General features: G+C 36.1%; 3 protein-coding genes across 3 annotated transcripts in view; 2 read left to right on the forward strand and 1 right to left on the reverse strand.

Annotated features, from left to right (window-relative positions):
- LOC136820780 (dynein regulatory complex subunit 7-like) overlaps positions 1-17,603 on the reverse strand; it is a 44,011-nt gene extending 26,408 nt beyond the window's left edge. The window contains exons 1-4 of the mRNA XM_067077008.1: positions 17,287-17,603; positions 5,513-5,678; positions 4,455-4,580; positions 3,451-3,645 (exon numbers count right to left, since the gene is read on the reverse strand). Of these exons, the coding sequence (XP_066933109.1) occupies positions 3,451-3,645; positions 4,455-4,580; positions 5,513-5,678; positions 17,287-17,348 (549 nt within the window). The 5' untranslated portion in view covers positions 17,349-17,603. The remainder of the gene's footprint in view (positions 1-3,450; positions 3,646-4,454; positions 4,581-5,512; positions 5,679-17,286) is intronic.
- LOC136820781 (ficolin-1-like) lies at positions 530-2,084 on the forward strand. Its single transcript, XM_067077009.1, has 2 exons — positions 530-1,436; positions 1,980-2,084. Exon 1 carries the CDS (start codon positions 539-541, stop codon positions 1,424-1,426), a length of 888 nt encoding a protein of 295 aa, XP_066933110.1. The 5' UTR covers positions 530-538; the 3' UTR covers positions 1,427-1,436; positions 1,980-2,084.
- LOC136820764 (uncharacterized) lies at positions 6,107-9,190 on the forward strand. Its single transcript, XM_067076989.1, has 3 exons — positions 6,107-6,240; positions 7,180-7,551; positions 8,426-9,190. Exons 1-3 carry the CDS (start codon positions 6,183-6,185, stop codon positions 8,875-8,877), a joined length of 882 nt encoding a protein of 293 aa, XP_066933090.1. The 5' UTR covers positions 6,107-6,182; the 3' UTR covers positions 8,878-9,190.
- Positions 17,604-22,837: the final 5,234 nt, after the last annotated feature.

Here is a 22,837-nt window from a genome sequence, read left to right on the forward strand (position 1 = left end):
TTTTTTCTGGGACACCCGGTATTATTTAGTTTCAAAGAACATCAGGCTCCTCCTTTTTGTAAATATTTATTTTCGAAAGTTTGTTCAGCGTTTAAGTTTCTGTCAACCCTTCACAAGAGATAAACTTCAAATAGTTATTCATCCTTTGTTTTTACAGTGGAGTCTCTTTAACTCGAACCTCCATAACTCCTTAACTCGAAAAGAATTTATGGTCTCTTAAATTAAAAATACCTTATAAGCCTTACCCCATAAATCAAAATTTCCTTACGTGTTTGATTTGCTAAAGTATATTTTAAGTTCCCCCGTGCTAGAAAATAAAAAAGAGAAACGTAGGAGCATCTCTTTACAGTCGCCAGAAAAAGAAGAAAAATACCTCCATTGGAAAAACAAAGATTTAGTAAAAACGTGTCAAAAACGCCTTTGTTTGGGACAATAAGGCAAAAACTCGATGAGCAAAGATTTCAAGGGATCACCACCGTTATATAAAAAGATCTCCGAAAGCGTTGAATCAATCAAAGGAGTTGAAAAAGCAGCAGAAATGGCGCTGACAAGACTTCAAGTTTTTGTGCTGATAATTCTTCAATGGTTTGCTTGGACAGAAGCAACAGGTAATGCAACAATTGATGACTTGGTTGACCAATCGATCTCAAATCTCCAACAAATCAGACTCAAATACAAATCATTAGCGCTCATAAGCAAACTTTATGGACGTTGTGGTCCTTGCAAGCCGATCCCTAAAAGTCAATACTGCGATTGCACCATGGCTAAGCCTAAAGAAGATTGTCTCAAATTTCGAGAAGCTGGCTATGATATAAATGGTATTTACCGCCTGAAAGCTGCCGGATTCAACAGACCACATGTCTTTTGTGATCAAACGACTCTTGGTGGTGGATGGACGACCTTTTTGCGTAGACAGGACGGATCTGTTAACTTCACACAAAACTGGAAGCCATACAAACATGGATTTGGTGAATTGACCAGTGAGTTTTGGCTTGGAAACGAAATCATCCATGGTCTGACCGAGCCATCAGTTGCACCCAAAAAGTCCGAATTGCTGATCAATATGCGAATCAAAGGACAAACGCGTCCTACTTACGCAAAATATGACACCTTCCAGATTGGAGATGAGGCGAGCAAATATATTTTGCAGTTCAGTGGTGCGTCAGGCAACGCATCTCAACTGACTGGGATCTTGAATCCTGACACATTCTTGACTACGCAAAACAACATGAAGTTTTCAACGTATGACCAGGATAACGACAAAGTTAATGGTAATAATTGTTCGACGTGGATTTTCGGTGGAGTAGGGTGGTGGTTTAGCAATTGTGGCAGCACAGTGCTTACCAATCACTATCCGAAAGTATATTGGAGACGCCCTAACGTGTTTGCTGATTTCGTGGAGATGAAAGTCCGAAGAAAAGTCTGATAGTTCGAAGGTATGTTTATTTTGTAGAAATTTCAAATATATTAGCGAAACATTTTAAAACCTATTAATCCTTTACAATTTACCTTAAGGGAACTTATTTTGGCGGGAACTAATTTTGGCGAGCGACGAAAATCTTAAAAAAATTTAATTTTGGCGGGAACTTATTTTGGCGAATATTGAATTTTTTTGATTTTGGCGGGAACTAATTTTGGCGAATGACAGCGTAAATCTGTTCTGATTTGCTTTATTTTGAGCAATTTTGATGAATTTCAGGGGTTATTTAGGCAAGGAAACAAAAAATTTAATTTTGGCGGGAACTTATTTTGGCGAGTGAGCAAAATATTTAATTTTGGCGGGAACTAATTTCGGCGAATTTTGCCTAAATTCGCCAAACTCGCCAAAATTAGTTCCCGCCAAAATAAGTTCCCTTATAAGGTCAGCAGTTTTTCTGCTTTTGGAGAACTATTCTTCCTTTCTCACTATGGCAGTTTCAATCAGTTTCTACTTATCTTTTCAATTTTTAATTTTTTACATTTTTCTTTCTTTTTTTCAGGAACAACATGAGGAGGAGAACAATCATGGAGAGAAAGAAAAATGTTTTTCATTTTAATATGATGATTGTTATCTGAATAAAATTTCCTTGAAATTTCAAAAATAATACTGTACATCTACTCCATTTCTCTTCGAGGACATTTGTTTAAGGTTATCAGCTGGCACACAACGTTGTTTTAACGTTCATCTAACGTTACATGGACGTTGTGAATGTTATATAAACGTCGAAACAACGTTTTGTGCCAGCTGGGTTTGAACAAAACTCATATCATTTCTCAGACTAAAAATTCACCACCAAATCTGAAATTCATCTCATTAAGTGGATAAATATTCCAATCATGTGGAGATTAACAATTTTTTGTTTTCAATCCAATCTTCGACATATTTTTGCTGAATCGACGGTTGAAATTTCTTTGAGGCAGCAGACAAGAAAATTTACGAAAAATTCACAGTTTGGTCCCAGTAGTAGGAGCCGTTTAGGGGGTATAAGCTCCTCCAATACTTTGAAAAAACCTCTGAATCACAAATTGTGGCCTTGCAACTGCAGCATTTTTCGAAAGGGTAATGTTTGTAGATTTCAAAACAAATAGTTTATTATCTGCCATTTTAAAAGCCAATTAACATTGGAAATCGTCATTGTTTTTCCTATTCGGGTACTATGAGCCTGTAACGTCAATTTTTTGGCCAACTTTTGCACGGCCTAATTAGCGCCCCTTCTCAAAAAAGGCTCCGAATCCTATCGTTTTTCGAACCAATCACATACTGTTGCGTCCAACCACAGATCGTAGTAAGGGACTTTATTTGAAAATAATTTTAATGGAAAAATTTTTTTTCTGACCATATAAAGAACTAAACATCAGCATCTGAGTAACTTTAATCAATGAAATTCAGACAACATATGCAAAGGTTTTTCAGGGTGTGTCTGAAAAAATGTAGCCCTACAAATGGTACTTCGGGCAAAGAAAAGATTTTCCATTTAATTGCTCCAGTTGCAGTTGACTTCAAAAACTGCCGCTATTTTTGTATTCTGGTCCGTCATACAAAAACCTAAAAGAAAATTTCGGACAGCCAACAAGTAAATCCAGACGAAAGATAGTTGAAGTTGCCTCTCCGACTATCATATTCGACCTCCCCCAGCTCCCGGACCAAACCTTCCTTTTAATCTAGCAGACAAAGAGACATAGATTATATGGAGTAGCTTCGTTTTTTATTTTATTTTCAATATTATACCTAGTAGAGTCTCCACACGCATAATACAGTCCAGTCTCTTTAACTCGAACCTCTATAACTCGATTGGCTCCTTAGCTTAAACAAGTTTAATGGTCTCTCCAGTTGAAAATGTCTCATAAAACTTACTCCATAACTCGAATTTCTTTAACTCGAACGAATTTGTGTTTACCGTGCGTGTTCGAGTTATACAAAGTCCACTGTAATCAATACAATGCGAAAGAAATAGCAACCAAGAGAGTTACCTTATTAACGGAGTTGAGAAACGGGCAGAAATCTCTAGTTTCATCCATGAGACAAACTTCTCTTGAAGCATAACCACTGACACAATATGCATCGTAACCGGCACCAATCAACAGTGAGCATAACAAATTAGAATAATCGAAACTGTTGCCTTGTTGACGTTCCAAGACGGTTGTTGGAGATACCAAAGTCAATGGCTAGTAAGGAAGACAGAAGAGAAGATAGGAGCGTAAGAATTTGAATCTGGTTTAGTCTACTGTTGTCTATTAGGAAGGTATTGTGCAGACTGGCATCTTTTTACAAGGGCATTTTGACTTAATTTAAAGTTATGGTAAACCATTTTAGATTAAAGGACACCATTTAACGCAGCATTTTTAAACAAAAGAAAGAACTCCCCCTCCCCTGTTGAGCGATAACATTTTGAGAAATTTTATTGTTTATTCTGTATTTTCAGCATAAAATGGTTTAAACAAACGGGTTTTCGTCGCATGGCTACGTATTGTGAAGAAAAAAAACTTTGTTTCAAAAGTGTATTTTAACTTAAAAAGCTCATAGTTTAACGAGTGTTAAGAAAAATTCAAAAGGGGCCGTCCACATAGTACGTACGCACTAAGAGGGGGAATGGGGGTCTTCTCAAAAGCGGATTCTTGCGTACACCCGTACAGCAGGAGGCGAGGGATCAAAGGAAAATTAACGTACGCAGAGAAATTTTTTTCATCGCCCTTTTTTGCTTGCTTTTTTTGTTGAAATAAAGGTCCAAGCCAAACAATTTGAATTCGAAATCTTCTTCAACCGAGGGGGGGGGGTTGAATGGAAAAGACGGGGACGGCCCCAAAGGTTACACTTCTTTCTATAAAAAATAACTTTAAGCTTAATTGAAACATTGTTTGGTTTTATGAGGTCGTCAAATATCAACGTCTTTTGGGTCATCCGGTATTCCTCACTCACTCAATCAAATTCTATTGAGTTAAAAAAGTACAGGCCTCAAAATGAATTTTGTTCTTACAAGATCTATAGGTGGATCAATAGGTTCGAAGTTCAGATAATCTGCCACGAAATCTGCACAGCCATTGTAATGGTTTAACTCTGGAAACTTCAATTGTGTTGGGCGAAGTGTTGTGCAAACAAATTTCTAAAGATAAAAGTTAATGTGTAAGTGATAAGCGAGGTTGAGCTATAAAGCGCTTAGTAAGAACCAGTCAATTTTATCTAAACCTCAGCGACTACCTTACCAAAAACCGGGATTTTTCACGCCGTTTCTTGGTGAATTAAACTTTGATGATTTCCTGAAAAAAGAAGCCTTTCCAAGTTTGTTGACGCAAATTCGATTTTTCCCTACTGCACAAGCTTCAAACTCTTAAAGTGACAACAAAAATCGAATTTTGGAGTCCGAAAACCTTGGCTCAAAACATTTGAAAAAGTAGCAAAGTGGAATAGCTGCGTAGAACAAAAACTATTAAACGTCTATTAAATAGGCTTATGTCAACATCTACTGCTCCTGCTTTTTTACGACCTTTACAATTATTAATATTACCGTTCATTAAATCTTCTCTTAAAAGTTTTTGTTGATATAAACCCGATGGTGTTATTTATTTATTCTAATTTTCCATGATGCTTCACAAGATTTCGTCCGAGGGATATCTTTTAGTTCTGCTTTTAATTTTATCGAAAGTTCAGGAAAAACTGAGAAAGATTGCCACCGCAATCAAAAGTGGTAAAACAGTACTGGCTCATGAACGTGGCGTAATTAAGTCAAGTTAAAGGAAGAATTTTGGACGGACAAGTTAAGTGTCCACCTAAATTCGTTTCTTCCGCTATCCACCAAATTAAATACCTACCAAATTTAATTAATTTCATATACTTTCCGCTATCCACCAAATTAAATACCTACCAAATTTAATTAACTTCATATACTTTCCTCGGATTTGTACTATTTCCGGCTTTAAAATAGTATTTTTGCATATTCAATAATAATCTTTGACAGAAAAGTAATACTATTTTTTCAGGCTTCCTGCAGATTAAATTGCCGCTAAATCTTTTTTTCCTTTTTAATAATAAACTCACCTCTACATCACATTCGTTCTTAGGTGACAAAAACAATGGCTTTCGATCTCTATACAAATGCTTGTATTGCCGTTTGAAATTCTCACAACATTCAAGCATGTTTTTCTCTTTATCTGTGTTCGTCTGGTAAGACGGTGGAAACTTTTTCACTTCAGTTGATGATTTCCTACAATAAGAAAAGAAAGAAAGCAAGTCTGTTAATTCTTGGTTTGAACATGTTAGACAATTGGGTCCATTAGGCAAATGCAAGAACGCAGAGGGATAGGATTCATTTGAAATTCATTTGAATACTTTTTTAATGAATGGTTAACAACATGTTAAAATGGGTTGTTTCAAAAACTTTCCTAATCGTGAAGAAATCTCATATTGTGCTGTGGGAGGAAATGCCTGAAAATCTCTTACTTAATTTTCAGCATCAAATTACTATTGGCATTTGGAGACACTCAAGAAGTCTAGTAGCTCATTAGCATTCCATTCTATTTCACATTACTAAAAGCTATTGTAGAGGAAATTTGACACTGGATTTACAAAAAAAAAAAAACTAAAAAAGTACATTGCACGATATCATATTGCCAAAATAAAAGGACACTCTTACAGCTTCTTGAATAAAATTTTATCCATTTGTGATCTCAGTCTTCACCTAACTTTCACCAGTACAAACAAGCAAGACATGGGTGGTCAAGACTTTATTGTTATCCTTTTATGTGGATTTTGTCTCAGTTTTTTTGGTAAGTTACCTAACTATCATAACATTAAGAGACTACTTCAATGGGATAAATTAAATTCAAAAATTAAGTCCCCGCGAAATTTTATCCTATTAAAGTACAAGGGTTGATTTTATCATAGTGTCCTCCCCCCCCTTTATAAAGGGGGGGGGGAAACCAATTTTCCAATTTTGAATGACTGAGGGGGGACAGTGAAAATTTGAATAGTAAAGGGGGGAAAAAAAAGAGGGGGGAAAACATCGGTAGTTGCCAAATTTGGTGGGGGGAAGTGTGAAATCACTTCAATTTTATCTCAGCAACCAAGGTCAGTCCACATGATATCATGTGATTAGATCATGATTGAAAAATTAACCAATTTTCGTTCTATTTTGTCTAGTATTTTGCAGCAAAATTTTACGTTCGTGTAATGGTTGAAATTTGAGAAATTTATACAGGTAGATGGGGGGAACTGATATTTTCAGAATTTTCTGGGGGGAAAGCAAAAAAGAGGGGGGAAACTAAAAAACTGAAAAGTCACAGGGGGAAAAAAAAGAGGGGGGAGATTTAAAAAAATCAAGAATTTGGTGGGGGGAACAAACCCTGGAGGACACTATGTTTTATGCAAACCCTGGCCCTAAAACTATTTCTTTGAACACAAAATGTATATAATAATCCTGATGGAAAAAAAATAGAAATAAGAGGCTATTTTTTCTGAGGAAATCATCGTCAAGGAAAACACTTATTTCTGCGCATCGACTTCAGTTTGATAACGAACTACAAAACTGAAGACTATAGTGAGATGCAAAAGCGCCAAAGTACAGATATACAAGTTGGCACATCATTTGAAGTCGCCAGAGTTTATTTAATATACTAATTCATTAATTTTTGTAAGGGAACAAAAAGCGCAAACTTAAATAATCAAATTATCAAAATCATTTTGTTTACTTCTATTTCACGTATCAGAAATGGACTGTGGACGAATCCTTCCATCAAAGGATCAAAAAGAGACATGGAAAGGAGGAGATTGTACCGTGAAATGGACACTAAAGCCGTCAGCGAATGAAAAAGCAGATTGGATCACTGTTTATCACCAAGCTGATGAAAACGAATACATCAAACCAATCTGGGAAGACGTCACCGGAAAAACTACATATGGACGCCAAAAGTTTATGAAGAACCAAACCTTATCTGTGAATGTACAGAAAAATGAAATTGAAATCGTCATTGGAAACATACAAGAGTCGATGATTTTATATCTGACAGCAGTGTTTCTAAATAAGGATGGGGAAATGAAAGATGGTCCGTTGCAATCGAAAGTCACCATCACTATCTCGAGTGAGTTTCTTCTATCTTTCCTTTTGAAAGACGTACCTATACTGAATGAAATTCTAAATAAATACATCTTTCAAATGATGCCGAAATTATAAGATGTGATACAAAGTTTTGGGACTTCCATTTGGGACAATCGACGTAATAAATTCACTTTTAGGAACTGTTGCTTCTTCAGTGAAAATACTACTTTAGGCGTACAAACTTTCCTGAGCAGAAACTTTCACGCTTTTCGCGAGTTTTTACCTTTTTCGCGATGGTTCATGTCTTTAAACTTTCGCGAATAGATCTTTTCATAAATTACGTTGCACGAACATCACTTGCCTCGTATTCAAACAATTAGCATGGTGATCATGTCTCTTGAGACATAAATGATTTTTTTATGAATAGGAAGTAGTTTTAATAAAATCCGCTGGGAGTTAATCACCATGGCAATAATTTCTAAACGAGGCAAGTGATGTTCGTAACGTAATTTATGGAAAGATCTATTCGCGAAAGTTTATGCTCGCGTAAAACTCTTGTAAAAAAAGATCTAAAAAACTTTTAACTGAGAAGAAAATGTAAAGATTGGAGCACCTTTTTAGCCTCGTAACTGTAAGTCAAAAGATAAAGCATTTGTACTTCTAAGCCATTTTTTTCTAATGGAAATTTTCATTTTAATACCTTGATTCGCGAATAGTTATGCCTGCGAAAACGATTCTTCCATTAAATTTGCGAAAGTAAAAGTCGTGAATTTCGAGATTTTTTTACCTCGCTAAAACTTCTGCTCGTGAAAGATTGTACGCCTAAAGTAGTCGGAATCTATCTTACCAGTAAATTAACTTTCGAGACTGTAAGCCCTTACCTCATTGAATAAAATAAAGTTTTTATTTTTTCTAAGGTGGAATGAAAATCAAAAATGGCACTCTGATTAAAACATTCGACAAATTTTATCCACGATACGAAGTTTCATTTGAAATTAAGCCTTATGGTTTGACACCTTGGTCTGATACCAGCATATTGGATTTGACAACTGGTGTGTATGATCCGAGTGTTCTAAATGTGCGGTTTATATCCAACTCAACAACTCTATATATTTGCTCACGTGGTAGTTGGTGTTACATTGGGAAAGAAGATCTAACGACAGAGAAATACACTCACATCGACATCAAACAATCGAAAACACAAAATCAAACATATTTCGTTACAATCGCGACAGATGGAACAGAGGTTTATAGGAAAGTGAACATTCACCCTGAAAACTTCACAAATGTTAAAGTTTATCAATCAAGTCCGATGTACACCCCAGCTAAAGCCTTCATCAGAAATCTCAAAATTATAACTAAACCATGACATTTAATAAGCGCTACTCAGGAACTTCATCATATTATTTAATACTAAATCGACGGAAAACGAGCTAATTTCTTTTTTATTCATGCTATAAAACCAAAGGCTTAAAAAAGAGTGATGGTCTTTTTTACAATACTTTCATAATATTTTAACTGAAAATGTATACAAAGTTTCCCCAAGAAAAGCGGACAAACTTTTATATCAAGTAAAATCCTCATAATTGATGCCAAATTTTATGACTTGCATACTTAATATTTCAATCTCAAAAACCTATTCTATTATCATCTTGGGAATTGAATATATTGATTGAGCAAAGGATTATAAACCCAGTTTAGATAATGAGTTTTGAGGATTTTTTTTTATATAAAAATTTGTACACTTTTTTGAGACACAATGTACTGTGTACGTACAATGTTGATTGCAAGCGAGTAAATAAATCTTTCAGAAATTCAGCAGACTGACAGAAGTTTTCAATTTTTTCCCCATAATTCTAGCTGTTGCCAATCATCACAAATTATAACTGACCCACTGTCAACCAGTAACATTGTGGGTTGACCAAAATTAGGGCAAAATTCTAGTGCCCTCTCTTAAAAGTGAAATATGTATACATGTAATAATCTTTATTACATTATTATTCTTTGTTTGACTGAAAACTACTATTTCTAAGGTGTAAAAAAGCAAAGGGGCACCTTTTAGCACATCGGCAGCTGGGGCGGGGGGCAGTTGCCTCGTTTACCTCGTTTACCTCGTTTCAATTATCTATATCATATTATCTAAAGCTTTAGTGATAGCTAAATAAATTAGTGATAAGCAAATAAATTGGTATTGGTAGCCACACAGATAGTTAGCAATAATTTGTCACGTAGTCTGACCTAGAACAACTAGCCATTGGAGTAGGCTAGATGCAGCTAGATAATTAGTTCTTTTTACTTTGGAAAATCTAAGTGTTCTTATCTAAATTCTCTTTGGCAATTTTTTTCATGATGACCAATATTTGTAATTTGAAAGGGCCATTCCTGAAAGTTTATGCTCACGAAAAGTTATTGACAGAATAGAAAATCTGTAAAACTTCTAACTTAGAATTTAATGTTTAATGTATAGTGAGGTCTGTTAGCACATAAGAACGTAAGAATACTTCAGATGGTGATAAAAGCATGAAAGTAGGCACAGATGATCCTTACTTAGAGGGTCTAAAACTTAATTTTAAACAGTAACACTAAATTTTGCCACCTGGCCACCTACCAGATGACGTCATCAGGTAGCTGGGCAAAAATTTACTTTTTTGAAAATATTCAAAATCTGATGGTTTCAGCGGAAAGAGCATGAAAAGCTGATGAAAACTGAGATATAAAACATGCCTTGAAAATCTTCCTATCAAAAGTTATATAGGTTGAAAGTTTTTTGATATGACGTCATCACAAGCTTTTCCAGGCAAAACTTAAAAACCTCATAATTTTGGAACAAATTGACCAAATTTCATGTTTTATACATGTGTCAGTGCAGCTGCATTCCCTCAACCATTCATCTTTGAAATGAGTTAACAGTAAATCCTGTTTTTGAAATGTAATGCAAGCATCACTTCTAATCTTGCAAATTTATAATCTTGATTTTTTCTTCCTGACCTTAATACTTAGAGACCTAAACTTACTTCATAGCCTAGTTCCAATGATGTTGTTTTGATTTATTCCTGCCTCTCAATTCCATCAAGCTCACATAATAACCATAATGATCTTCTATTTTTTTTTGCCTAGCTCTGACATTTGTTGTCCAGGAAAGGCATTAGTTTAATGATTGTTTCTATTTATTATTTAATTCAATTTATATTTAAAATATCATTTCATAGTTTGGACTAGTTTGTACCCAAAGCTGCACGCAAACACTTAAAAGCTTTTTTTTTGCAAAAGTTCAAAAAATAAAAATAAAGGGATAATAATAACACACCTTTCCCATATTTTGCAAAACAGTTGCGCGTAAATATTTGGTTGTTCAGCACTGTTGATCTCTGGGCTTGGTTGTTCAAAATTCGACTAGATTAAATCCCGACTAGTGCCAAAAGAGATTAGATTTCATTTAGTTAATCCCCGGCGATTTACTTCATTTGTTCGAACGTCAGACTAACTAATCGTGGACATTTTATTCTAGAATGTGAACATGTTTCCAAAACATTCGAAAAGCTTTTTTCGTTCGAATGTTCGAATATATCACTTTAATGCAGGTCTTTTTAATCTTTTTAAGCATAATTTTTTTCGAACAACGGACGGTCCTTCGCTAATTGGCGCTAATTGAGATTTAATCAAAAGTTAATATCTAATAGGCTGCTAATTCACTTTTGAACAACTGGGCCCTGAAATAATAGAGCTCTTGGCATGAAGTTTTCTGTAAATTCCTAACTTTTATTTAGCTTCAAAATAACAAAAATTTGACACCTAAAAATTTTAACAGCTTGAACATGATGACCCTTCTGACAGTAAGGTGTCACAAAAATTGGTACATTTCCAATACAAATTTAATTTTAATGTCAAATATATTGTTTAAAACGGTAACTTATTGGATATTTAGGATAAAATAAACATTTAAAGCCTTTGTTAGAATACAATTAGCTATTTATAAGAAATTTTCGGTTTTTGCTCACTTTGAGATCGATGAGTGACGTCATCAAAAACTCAAAAGTTACCTTATATGACAAGGATCTTGTGTGTCAAAATTCATCCAAAAAGACCCAGTAGATCAAAAGTTAAGGGGTGGTACAGGAACAGTCTCCCCTAGTTGTGAACTGCCCCTAAAAGCCCAGTATGAATAGGGTTAGGGAAAGTTTGGGTCTTTTAGCTTTTCTTAAGTTCTGTCAAACAGAATCCTATAAAATTTTGTACGTTTTTTTTCTATTTATGATATTACACCACCGTTAAAATTTTTTCCCAACGATATCAGTATCAAGAATTAGAATCTATAAACCTACTTTCCCTTACCTTTTTTTTGCAGGCAAATACTTGTTTGTTTACCTCCCAAACAATTTTCCCGGGCCATTTCAGAGAAGTTGGAATTACGGGAAAGGTGCATTGAATACTATCCACTGTTAACTCAGCCAAATCCACGAACTTATTTCTTAAATGGCAGAACTAAGCTGCAGAGCATTTCAATGAAAGTTGTTGGAATGTTTACAAGGCTTTTGACATAAAATACTTGCATTGTCATTTGATGACAGTGCTGTTATCGATTTTGTTACATCTCACAAATTATATAATGTTTGTGATTGCACTTTATGGTTTTCATTATTTGAAGAATCATATTCTGTTTTCATGTTGCTACAGTCGGCAACGAAATATTTGGCAAAAAAGGGGAATTCCCTCAAAACTTTAAAACTGCAAGTGATTTTTAAGTGCTTTGAAGCATATACAGTTCAGAAGTAGAGTTTTAACTCTGAGTTTTAACATTAGACTTAAGACTAAAGTCTAAAAGCTCAAAAATGTTCCAATAAGGCAGAGAATATAGCCTGGAAGCCACTTAAACCCCTCCTAAATTGAAAAATGCGATGAAGCAAAGTGGAAATACTGAAACTGTAACTCTCGCTTTGACTTTTAAATTTTGAAAAACGTTAAAATACCCAAAATTGCCAATATATTTCGGTGCTAATTGTAGATGCCCTTAGAGCTTTAGATCTATAACTGTCTGAATCTGCAAAGTAGTTGTAGTACCGTGAGAGGTCCTAAATCCAACAGCCCTGCCTAAATCCGATAGGGTCTTTCAAACCAGACGTAATTTATCGAACAGTTCGATTACCGAACTAATCGAACTTTGTCGAACTTAATCAAGCGACAAAAGTTTGATTAAATTCTCTAATCGAATTTTTCAAAAGTCGCTAAGATTGTGAGTATATATTCGATTAAGTTCGACAAAACATATTAAGTTCGACAAAACATATTAAGTTCAACAAAACATATTAAGTTCGACAAAGTTTGACAACGAGAAATGTTCGACAAATTCGACAAAAAACTCTGTTCGATAAAGTTCGACAACAAGAAAGGTTCGACAAATTCGATAAAATACTCCATTCGAAAAAGTTCAACAACAAAAAATGACCTCCTTTGGGTACCACCGTGGACGGCTCCTGGGGGTCCCAGCCAAGGTCCTGGGGGGTCCGATTGGTGCCCACTGCCCACTGCACCGTTGGGGGTCCTTTAAAGTTCCTCAAAGTGTTGTCAAAAGTTGCCAAAAATTGCGACAAATGACCTTCTTTGGGTACCAGCCCCGGTGGGACCAATCGAGGCCTCTACAGCCCCCCACAGCCCTTCAGACCCCTTTGGACTGTTTTGGATACCCTCTGTCTTGCTTTCCCTCAAAGCCAGCACCCTCCATCAGTCATCCGAAACCTTGGGAAAAGGCGGAAAGGCTTGAAAATTGGTCAAAATTGGAAAAAAATGACCTCCTCTAGGTACCACCGCGGACGGCCCCTGGGGGTCCCGCCCGGTGTGTAATTGGAAAATTGGCGAAAATTGGTCAACATTGGCAAAAATGACCTCATTTGGTTACCACCGTGGACGGCCCCTGGGGGCCCCTGGGGGTCCCGGCCGGGGTTCCGGGGAGTTCTATCAGTGCCCACTGGTCAGGGGGGTGTGAGGGTACACGCCTGCACCGGTGGGGGTCCTTCAAAGTTCCTCAAAGCGTCGTCAAAAGCCAGCAAAAATTGGAAAATTGGCGAAAATTGGTCAAAATGACCTCATTTGGGTACCACCGTGGACGGCCCACTGGGGGTCCCGGCCGGTGTTCCGGGTAGTTTGATCTGTGCCCACTGGTCAGGGGGGATGTGAGGGTACACACGGCTGCACCGTTGGGGGTGCTTCAAAAATCCTCAAAGTGTCGTCAAATGCCGGCAAAAAGTGCGATTGAATCACGCGCAAGTGGAGCGGCCTTCAGTTGTTCAGGTTTTCTCAAATTTTTGTTCGATTGAACTTGACAAAGTTCGATTAAGTTCGATTAGTTCTATCAAGTTCGATTAATGTAATCAAACTAATCGAACTATCTAAGTTTCTTTAAAAAAAGTTTGATTAAGTTCGATTTCAGTAATTGAACTTAATCGAACTTTGTATTTTGAGAAAATTGTGATTATTCGATTAACGTTTGACAACCAAACTTAGTCGAACATTAATCGGCCAACAAAGTTTGATTAAGTTTGACAAAGTTCGATTAAGTTTGACAAAGTTCGATTAAAAATACCGTTCGATTGGTTCGATTGGTTCGATTAATTACGTCTGGTTCAAAGATACAAACTACAGAATAAAAACAAACCTTTCGCTGTGACGCAGAAGATACCAAAATGTCAACTAAACTGAGAGATTTGATACACTGAACCAATTGAACCAAATTACAATAATTGCGGTTAGTGTAAAACACAGGTCACAGGTCACAGGTCACAGGTCACGAGTCACAGGTTACAGGTCATACAAATTACAGACCGGAAAACTGTAACGCACTTGTAACATACAACTCATAACATAAGTTCCTGAAAATATTATAATATGTAATAGAAATGTATAATCAAAATATTAAGTTATAAGTTATAAGTCATAAGTTATTTAGAAGACTTAAACGACAAATCATCAACCCTAAATATTGACAACAAATGACACTTAAATTATGTAAATAATGATGTTATCTCAAAGTATGAGGTTTCGTACACCAATTAACAATAAAATATTCTTCATGCATAATAGGATGCTGACGCTGCAAGTAGATATAGATTGACAGGTTTTGAAAACAATAAATACTCCAAGAGAGCTGATGAAAATAGTGACGTCATTTTATCAAAAATACAAAGCAGGGGATAAAATATTGAAACATTGGTAAAATATAATCCCATTGAAGCTATTTTCATCAATTCTTGTTATCATACCCAAGGTGATGTAGGAGATAAAATGAGATATGACATAGTGATTGTGAAATAGCTATTTTCCTGTTAGAGGGGGCTGTTTAAAGCAAAGGTGAGATCGATATTCGAATATTTCTTTATTCTTTGTATATAACATATGTAACATGCTATAACATTGAAAAGAAAATATTTTTCATGTGTGATATAGATGTAAGGCAAGGGGAATTTGATGTTCTGTTTACCGTCGACCGCCCGCATGCTCCTGAGCCACCGCTCAAAAAAGTTCATTATTTCTTAAAAACTCATTATTTTCTTCTTTTCCTGTGCCAAGCTTTCCAAAACACTCTCAAAGTGAATCAAAAATAACATCTTCGCTAACAAAATGTGCGCCTCGAGTAAAAAACATGGTTCCAATCACGTCCGCGAATGGGGCAGACATTTTTTTAAGCAGTGGGCGTTTTAGAAATTCGCGTTTTAGACGCGTCTCGAACACGTTTGAATTTTCGCGCATGTCATTTCGATTCCGAAAGTGAAAGCAGCTCGATTTCACGGTGGAATTCAACTTCGTTGGAGATGGGAAGCACCAGGTAGGAATAATGGATAATGAATAATGAAATTTTGCCGCATCAAATATTTTTTGCAACGCGAAGGTAAAAACAGAACATCAAATTCCCCTTGTTTAATATATAATACAAGTATATTACAGGTCTGTGTTATACACGGCATAAAACGCGAAATCACGTGGTAAGCACGTGGGTAGATTTTTAGCTTTAAAATAGTTCTAGATCAATAAAATACCTTTGGAATTATATTTTTGACATTAACAGCTGTTTTCAAGCATTTTCTTTGTGTTTTACAGTAATTGAAGCTGACCTGTCAACACTGACTGTGACCTGTGACCCGTGACCTGTGACCTGTGTTTTACACTAACCGCAATAATTGTTTCTTATATAAAACATAATTTTTTATTACAAAATTGTTAACGTTTTAAACATAAAACACCTTTTGACCGGCTGAAAACACCGTACGTACGGCCCGGCAATCGTATCGCGGTGATTGGATAACAAATTATTTGGTGCTTTCACGAGTGTTTGCAATTGTATAAAATAAAACAATCTAACTGTCTAAATATTTTCAAGGCAAATGGGTATGGCGCGCGGAAGCGCCAATAAATACTATCTTGTTTAAAACGAAACTATGTTGTTAAAAAGAAACTAAGTTCGTTTCAGGAGAAACTATCTCACTTAAAACGAAACTATCTCATTTAAAAAGAAACTATATCATTTAAAAAGAAACTATCTCGTTTAAAAAGAAACTACCCCGTTTAAAAAGAAACTATCTCGTTTAAAAAGAAACTATCTCGTTTAAAAAGAAACTATCATTTCCAAACGAGTTCATCGGGAACTTACGCCCAGAAAAGACGAGTTACAGTAAACGAGTTATAAATACTGTTTTATCAAAAAGCCGAGTAATGAACAGTTGTAACTCGAGCTTAGAAGAAAAAAGCGTGCTTTTTTAAGAACTAGCCATAGAGGCCATTTTCTCAAAGTGTCTGTTCCTCCTTTTCAACAAACAACCTTTTTTCAAAATAGGGCGGGGCCCTTCGTGCATCTTGGCAAAGAGGGGGCCCGGGGGTACTAGGGTTGCGAGCTGACGGGGGAGGGTGCCGCCCGACTTTTGAACTTTGGAGCCTTACCGGGACTAAAAAGGATAAAAGAAAGGAAAATTTTGGGAATTTTACGACCCTTAGCGGGACAAATTTGACCAATTTTGACCAAATTTCGATCTTTCAGGGGGTAAAAAGTCGAAATTTTTTCTTTTTTTCTGACCCTTAGTGGGACTGAAAGTTGATTTTCTGATTTTTCCGACCCTTAGCAGGACTTTGGAAGTCCAAAAAAGGTACCCTTGAGGGCAGCACATACCGTACCCCCCCGGGGGCTCGAGCACATACCCAGCACCCATTTTGCCTATGTACCCCCGTCCCACCTGTAAAATACGGACCAGACAGTAAAACGCGACCCCGAGTTGCAACTCTGCCTTACTCGGCTTTTTTATAAAACCGTATTTATAACTCGTTTACTGTAACTCGCCTTTTCAGGACGTAAGTTTCCGACGAACTGAGATATTTCGGTTAAATATATATGATAATAGATAGTTTCTTTTTAAATTAGATAGTTTCTCCTGAAATGAACTTAGTTTCTTTTTAAGGGAAATAGTATCCCCTGAATGAAACATAGTTTCTTTTTAAATGAGATAGTTCAGGATAGTTTCGTTTTAAATCATAAATGAGATAGTTTCGTTTTAAATGAGAAAGTTTCGTTTTAAATGAGATAGTTTCGTTTTAAATGAGATAGTTCCTCCTGAAATGAGCTTAGTTTCTTTTTAAGGGAAATAGTATCCCCTGAATGAAAAATAGTTTCTTTTTAAACGAGATAGTATCGGTTTAAATGACATAGTTTCGTTTTAAACAAGATAGTATTTATCGGCGCTTCCGCGCGCCATAAATGGGTGAATTTTAAAAATAAAATAATACAAAAAATAATACCAACCTTAGAATAATCTCAGGGGGAAACACTTGAATCTCCTCTAACTTCTCAACAAGCTCCTCCATCGTGGGTCGAAGACAAACAAATGTAGAAAAATGAAAGAAAAATCTAGTGTCAAAATAGGGAAAAGTTTAGTTGACTGTTGACTTTTCTGCAGCCTGATGATCATAATTCATATTGAATCACTTTCGATTTGCAAAGAAAAAGCCCGTGATCCTTTTTGTTAATTTTAAGATTCTGTGAATATGATTGGACAGTCACTACGTAATGACAAAATCGAGCACAGCCTAGCGGCCTAGCGTAGTAACCATTTTGTTTACATCAAAATGTAAACAAACATGGTAGAAGGCTTTCACTTTCGTTTTTTCTTGATCAATCGTAAAAGGGGTTACGCACGGAGAACGAGTCCCGTGTTCGCAAAGCGAAAGGATTCTATAGACGCCTCAAGCCCACACTAGTTATGTATTAAGAGGTGAAGGCTATCAATCCGCTGCTCAAAAGTATATCATACTCTTTTTCCGAAAATCCCAAACCCCAAAGAAATTCCGAAAATCCAAAATTCCATAAATCTAAAAATTACAACTTAAAACAGATCAAAACTCAAAATATTGTGAATCTTGGGGACGTCATTTTGGCCTTAAATGTCGTCACCGAAAGGGTGATAAATTTTTAACTTTACTGAAATGAAATCGATTTCTAATTATCCCATAGATTCTATTGATGATTACCAATCCAATGAAGACTCAATAAGATAAATTTTCCGATCCAAAGAGGGGTTAGCCATTTCCAAACTCCTTTCCAATCTCGAGTTATCGCATTTTTTTTTTTGATGAAGTCATCAACTGAAAATGGCTAAAGATTCAGCCAAATTTGAAAATCGTACTCAAGCCTTATAAACTCTCCCATCTTATTCCCCATAAAATCCCCGATAGAATGAGGGGTCAACGAACTCCCAATTCCTTTTCAATCTCGAGTTATCGCATTTTTTGTTTTAATGATGTCATCAGCTGAAAGGGGCCTGAAAATGGCTAAAAATTCAGCAAAATTTTAAAATCCTACTTAAGCCTTATAAACCTTCCCATCTCATTCCCCATAAAGTTCTCGATCTAATGAGGGGTCAACGACCTCTCCACTCTTCTTCGAACTCGAGATATCGCATGTTTTCTATTTTGATGACGTCATCAGCTGAAAATGGCTAAAAATTCAGCCAAATTTGAAAGTCCTACTCAAGCCTTATAAACCCTCTCATCTCATTCTCCATAAAATTCCTGATAGAATGAGGGGTCAACGACCTCCCAACTCCTCTTCAAACTTGAGATATCGCATTTTGAAGTTTTTCCCAAACCCGTGACGTCAGTGGGTCCCTTTACCCCTAATGTTGTCAACGGTCAATTCGCGAATTTTGAAATTTTTGCGGTCAACAGGTACCTTATGCCCCAAGGGTCCCAAAAAACTAAAAAACGTCAATTTTTTCCAAGGGAAAGTGGGTTTTTAAACTTGCAAAAGATTGACACTGCAACGACTTCTTCTTAAAAACGCTAATTTTCACGAAATTTTCAAAGCTGAAACATTCCAGAGGCTAAACATGGTGGAATAGCGGCTAGACGAAAAAAATCGTGAAAAAAAACTGAATTTCATTTTTTGGGCCCGCATATCATTAGCTAGCCTGTCAGACGAAAACCGCTTTTTTATCGCGATTTAACGTCTGTTACTTTTTGCCGTGGAATCGAATGTTCTTGGACGGGAAAGTCCGTCCAAGATTTTCTCTTCGGCGCGGCGCATTTTGCCGTGACTTTGGACAAGTTGCACTCCATCGCATGTGCCTTTTTCTGATTTTCAAGAAGTCATTACATTGCTACGAGCGGTAAAGTTCAAATAGATTTTCGAACTTTCGAATTTTGTGATTCGAATGTTGAAAATTGTTTGAGTGATTTTTTTTGTTTTTGTTGTGAATGGCTCTTTCTTGAAAAGAAACAAAAATCTGCGGAAGGATGAGAAAGAAGATGAAAATTTTATCATTGCATCAACAGCATCAGAGTCGTTGGGTTATTCCCATAAAAGTTTAATCTCTCGGCTTCTACAATCCTGTTATGGTGAATGAAAATTATCAAATCATTTCTTTGCTTTGGTTTGGATCCTAGCCATAATAGTGCTGATGATATACAAACTTGGTTTGGACTTTTTGTATGTTTTTGGGATGGCAACGAATATCTTTTGGATATGACTTTAAACCTAGAAGAATTTATCCCTCGCTTATTCCAGTGGAAAGAAGAACTGTTTGTTTGTTATTGTTTTTATTGGCGGTTCGACGTGGTTTGTGATCGCTTGTTTGAAAATGTGACATAAATTTAATTGTAGAATGTAAATTGACATACGATTGAAAGTAAACTGAAATTTGATTGTATTCGATTCGAAAGAATTTAATGAATGTTGCTGGGTGTGGAAATTATTTTCTTCAGCTCTCAGAGCACCAGTGACCATTGTCATTGGCAAATCTTGACATATCAAAACTTGACACTATTTTTTTGATTTTGATTTAAAACTTATGCGCTGAAGTTGATACAATGACAGATTTTTTATATTTTTATGTGAAAAGTTTTGTTCTGTATAATTAGAGTTTAAAGGTTTACTACCAATTAATTTTGAGTGAAGATTAAAAACTTTTAAATTCTTCAACTTTGGAAACTAGATAGCCAGTGAAAGTTGGAGGTTTTGCTTCGAACTGTGGGAGGAATCTACCTAAATTTTGTTATTTTTATCTGACTTTCCTTTTAAGATTTTACAGTCATGGTAATAATTTTATTACAACTTTTATAAAAACTTTGATAATTTTTCAAATAAATAATGATGTAACAAATATTTATTTTTATTTTGTACCTCTGTATCTTGGAATTGTACGAGATCGACTTATTCCATCAAATACTAGTCTTGGAATCCTCATTATTTTACATCCCTGTTTCAAAGACTGGCTATGGCTAGTGCTGAGAGTTTTTTGATTTTTGTTGTTTCTCTGCAAGGAAGAAAACCTTTTGAAGAAAAGGGGGGTTTCCTTTTTTATTAAATTAAGAGCCTGTTGACAATACCATTAATTGGAGCTGCTTGGAGACTTTTTTGCTTCTATAGTTCTTTCGTTATAAAGCGGTGTATCAAAATATTCTCGTTTTGAAAAACAAGCATTTTTAGCTCACCAAAACTTTACCCCGATCCCGAGGATTCTTTTGTTTTGATTTTATGCACGGAACTCTAAAATTAAGACTAGATTTGACATCGACGCGCAACCTCTCCACCAAGAAATTCTATTCGGTCGTCCATTCCAGTCTTTGCTTTCGAGTTCCGTGTTTTTCCCGCCTTTATGCACTCCGCACGGTATCGACGTCACCCTCCACCACAGTGCGATAACTTTCGACAAACGCTTCAAAGTGTAACTGACCATAAAACAAAGAAAAAATTTGGTTTGTGGGAAGGTACTGGCTAATCATTAGCGAGCACTTCACTAAAAACCGGGATTTTTTATCTCGTTTCTTAGTGAGTTCCACTTTGACGATTTTTGAAAAAAAGAAGCCTTTCAAGTGTTTTGACGCAAATTCGATTTTCCCTATACTGCAAGGGCTTCAAAAGTTTAAAGTGACGTCAAAAAATGGAATGTTTGGAGCCCGAAAACCCGGGCTCAAAACATTCGAAAAAGTCGCAAAGTGGAATAGACGTTAATTGCGTAGAAAAAACGCGGGTGACGTCAAGTATAGGCTAGCATATCATTGAAATTTTGTAAATTTTGCTTACGCGCATGCGTTTGCCAAAAGAGTCGCACTCCGCTCGCTAACGCTCGCTCCGTGCGTAATCAATGGATTTAAGGAAATAGAACAAAGATTAAAGCAATTGGAAGAGAAAAACCTATCCTGCACTCAACAATCGATGTGCCTATTTTAATCAAAATAGGGTGGATTACGTCAAGAAAGAAAGAAAGAAGACCTCAACCTTAAAAGTATCGGATTAATTTTCGCGAGATGCCTTTTTCGCGAAAATGAACCTCGCGCGATAACACGCCCCAACATTTTGTGATGAATGCCTAAGGTGAGCACACATTTTCAAGCTGAGATTAAAACCTGTGGAGAAGAGGACAAAAGGAACTTCATCGTGCATGTCTCAATAAGAATCGGGGATGGATTACCGTGACATGCCGAAATCAGATTCCGACCTGCATGAACCGATCAATCGAGATTCTAAAGAAGTAACCATGACTTCAATCAAGATCTTGGATAAAGTTCAAAGTTGATATTTTTTATTGCGTCGTTGAAAAGACAACTCAAAAATGTCATCAATGCTTTTTAAAAGGGAGTCAACGATAGAGAATCATAACATAAAGAGATCTGTCTATGATTTCGAATCCATTGAAGTAACATTACCATAATTAATTGTTTAGTAACCACCGTCATACATTTGTGAATCATGTAGAAGATTTCTTTTGAAACGCATTTTCAATTATACTTGGAGTACCCTGAGTATCATCAGAGGTTGAGTTTTCAAAGAATATATCAACCACTGAAGACCAATTCCCGGGGGGGGAGGGTACTACCCTTGTCGACCGACGGGGGTGCTCCGCCGAGGTTCGAAAAATGGACCCTACGTGGGACTCGAAATTTGCGAAAAAAGTGACCCTGAATGGGACTGAAATTCCAAAATTTTCTCAAATTTTCTACTTTTTCCCCAAATTTTCCAAAAATAGGCACCCTACGAGGGACTGATTTTTCTATTTTGGTGTTTTTGCGACCCTACCAGGGACTCATGGGAGGTTAAAAAAGGTACCCTGACCAGCGGAGCATCCCCGTAACCCATTTTGCCCTAGTACCCCCCCCCCCCGGGGACCAATTATAGAAATTTTATCGCGCATGTGTCAATCTAATCACTGTCACACATTTTTCCATCTATACTGAATTTTCTGTCTCCAAAACAATGGAATTCACATCCCAGCTATAAAAAAAGGTGGGAATATCAATCCTCATCGTAAAAATGCGTAGTAAATACCAAACAGCCTTGGGACAGACCGTCTAAGAAGTTAGTTTTGTACACACAGACTGTTGGGTTTTCTGCTATAAAATAGCAATAAAAAAGTTTCCCTGGGAATGCTTGGAAAACTTGCACTTTGGACCAAGAAAGATTATTTTTATCTTTTGCCAAGAGAAGAGGAAAAGTGCAATTAGAATTCAATAAAAGCTGATCCGAGAATCTCTTTTTATTTAAAAACATATCACGAGACAGTTTGTGGTTTTCGTGCTTAACTGATTTGTAGCCTATAATTCCTTGTCTATATCGAACATTTCAATATTTGATGCAACCGAGAAAAGGCTTTTCTTGACTACACGCATTTACATTACATCGAAATGAGGTTTCAATTATTAACTGAAGATTTTGAAAGATAAATTATTATAAAAACACATTTTTTTATAAGAAGAGACATACTGCTACGAAAGATGGAAAAAGGCATACATAATTTCTAGGGTTATTAAAAATATTCCATAAAGCGTGCATAAAGCCATTAAGGGAACATACAGTCAAA

This window comes from Clytia hemisphaerica, unplaced genomic scaffold, assembly GCF_902728285.1.
Source record: "Clytia hemisphaerica strain Z4C2 unplaced genomic scaffold, Clytia hemisphaerica genome assembly, whole genome shotgun sequence".
NCBI classification, from domain to species: Eukaryota; Metazoa; Cnidaria; class Hydrozoa; order Leptothecata; family Clytiidae; genus Clytia; species Clytia hemisphaerica.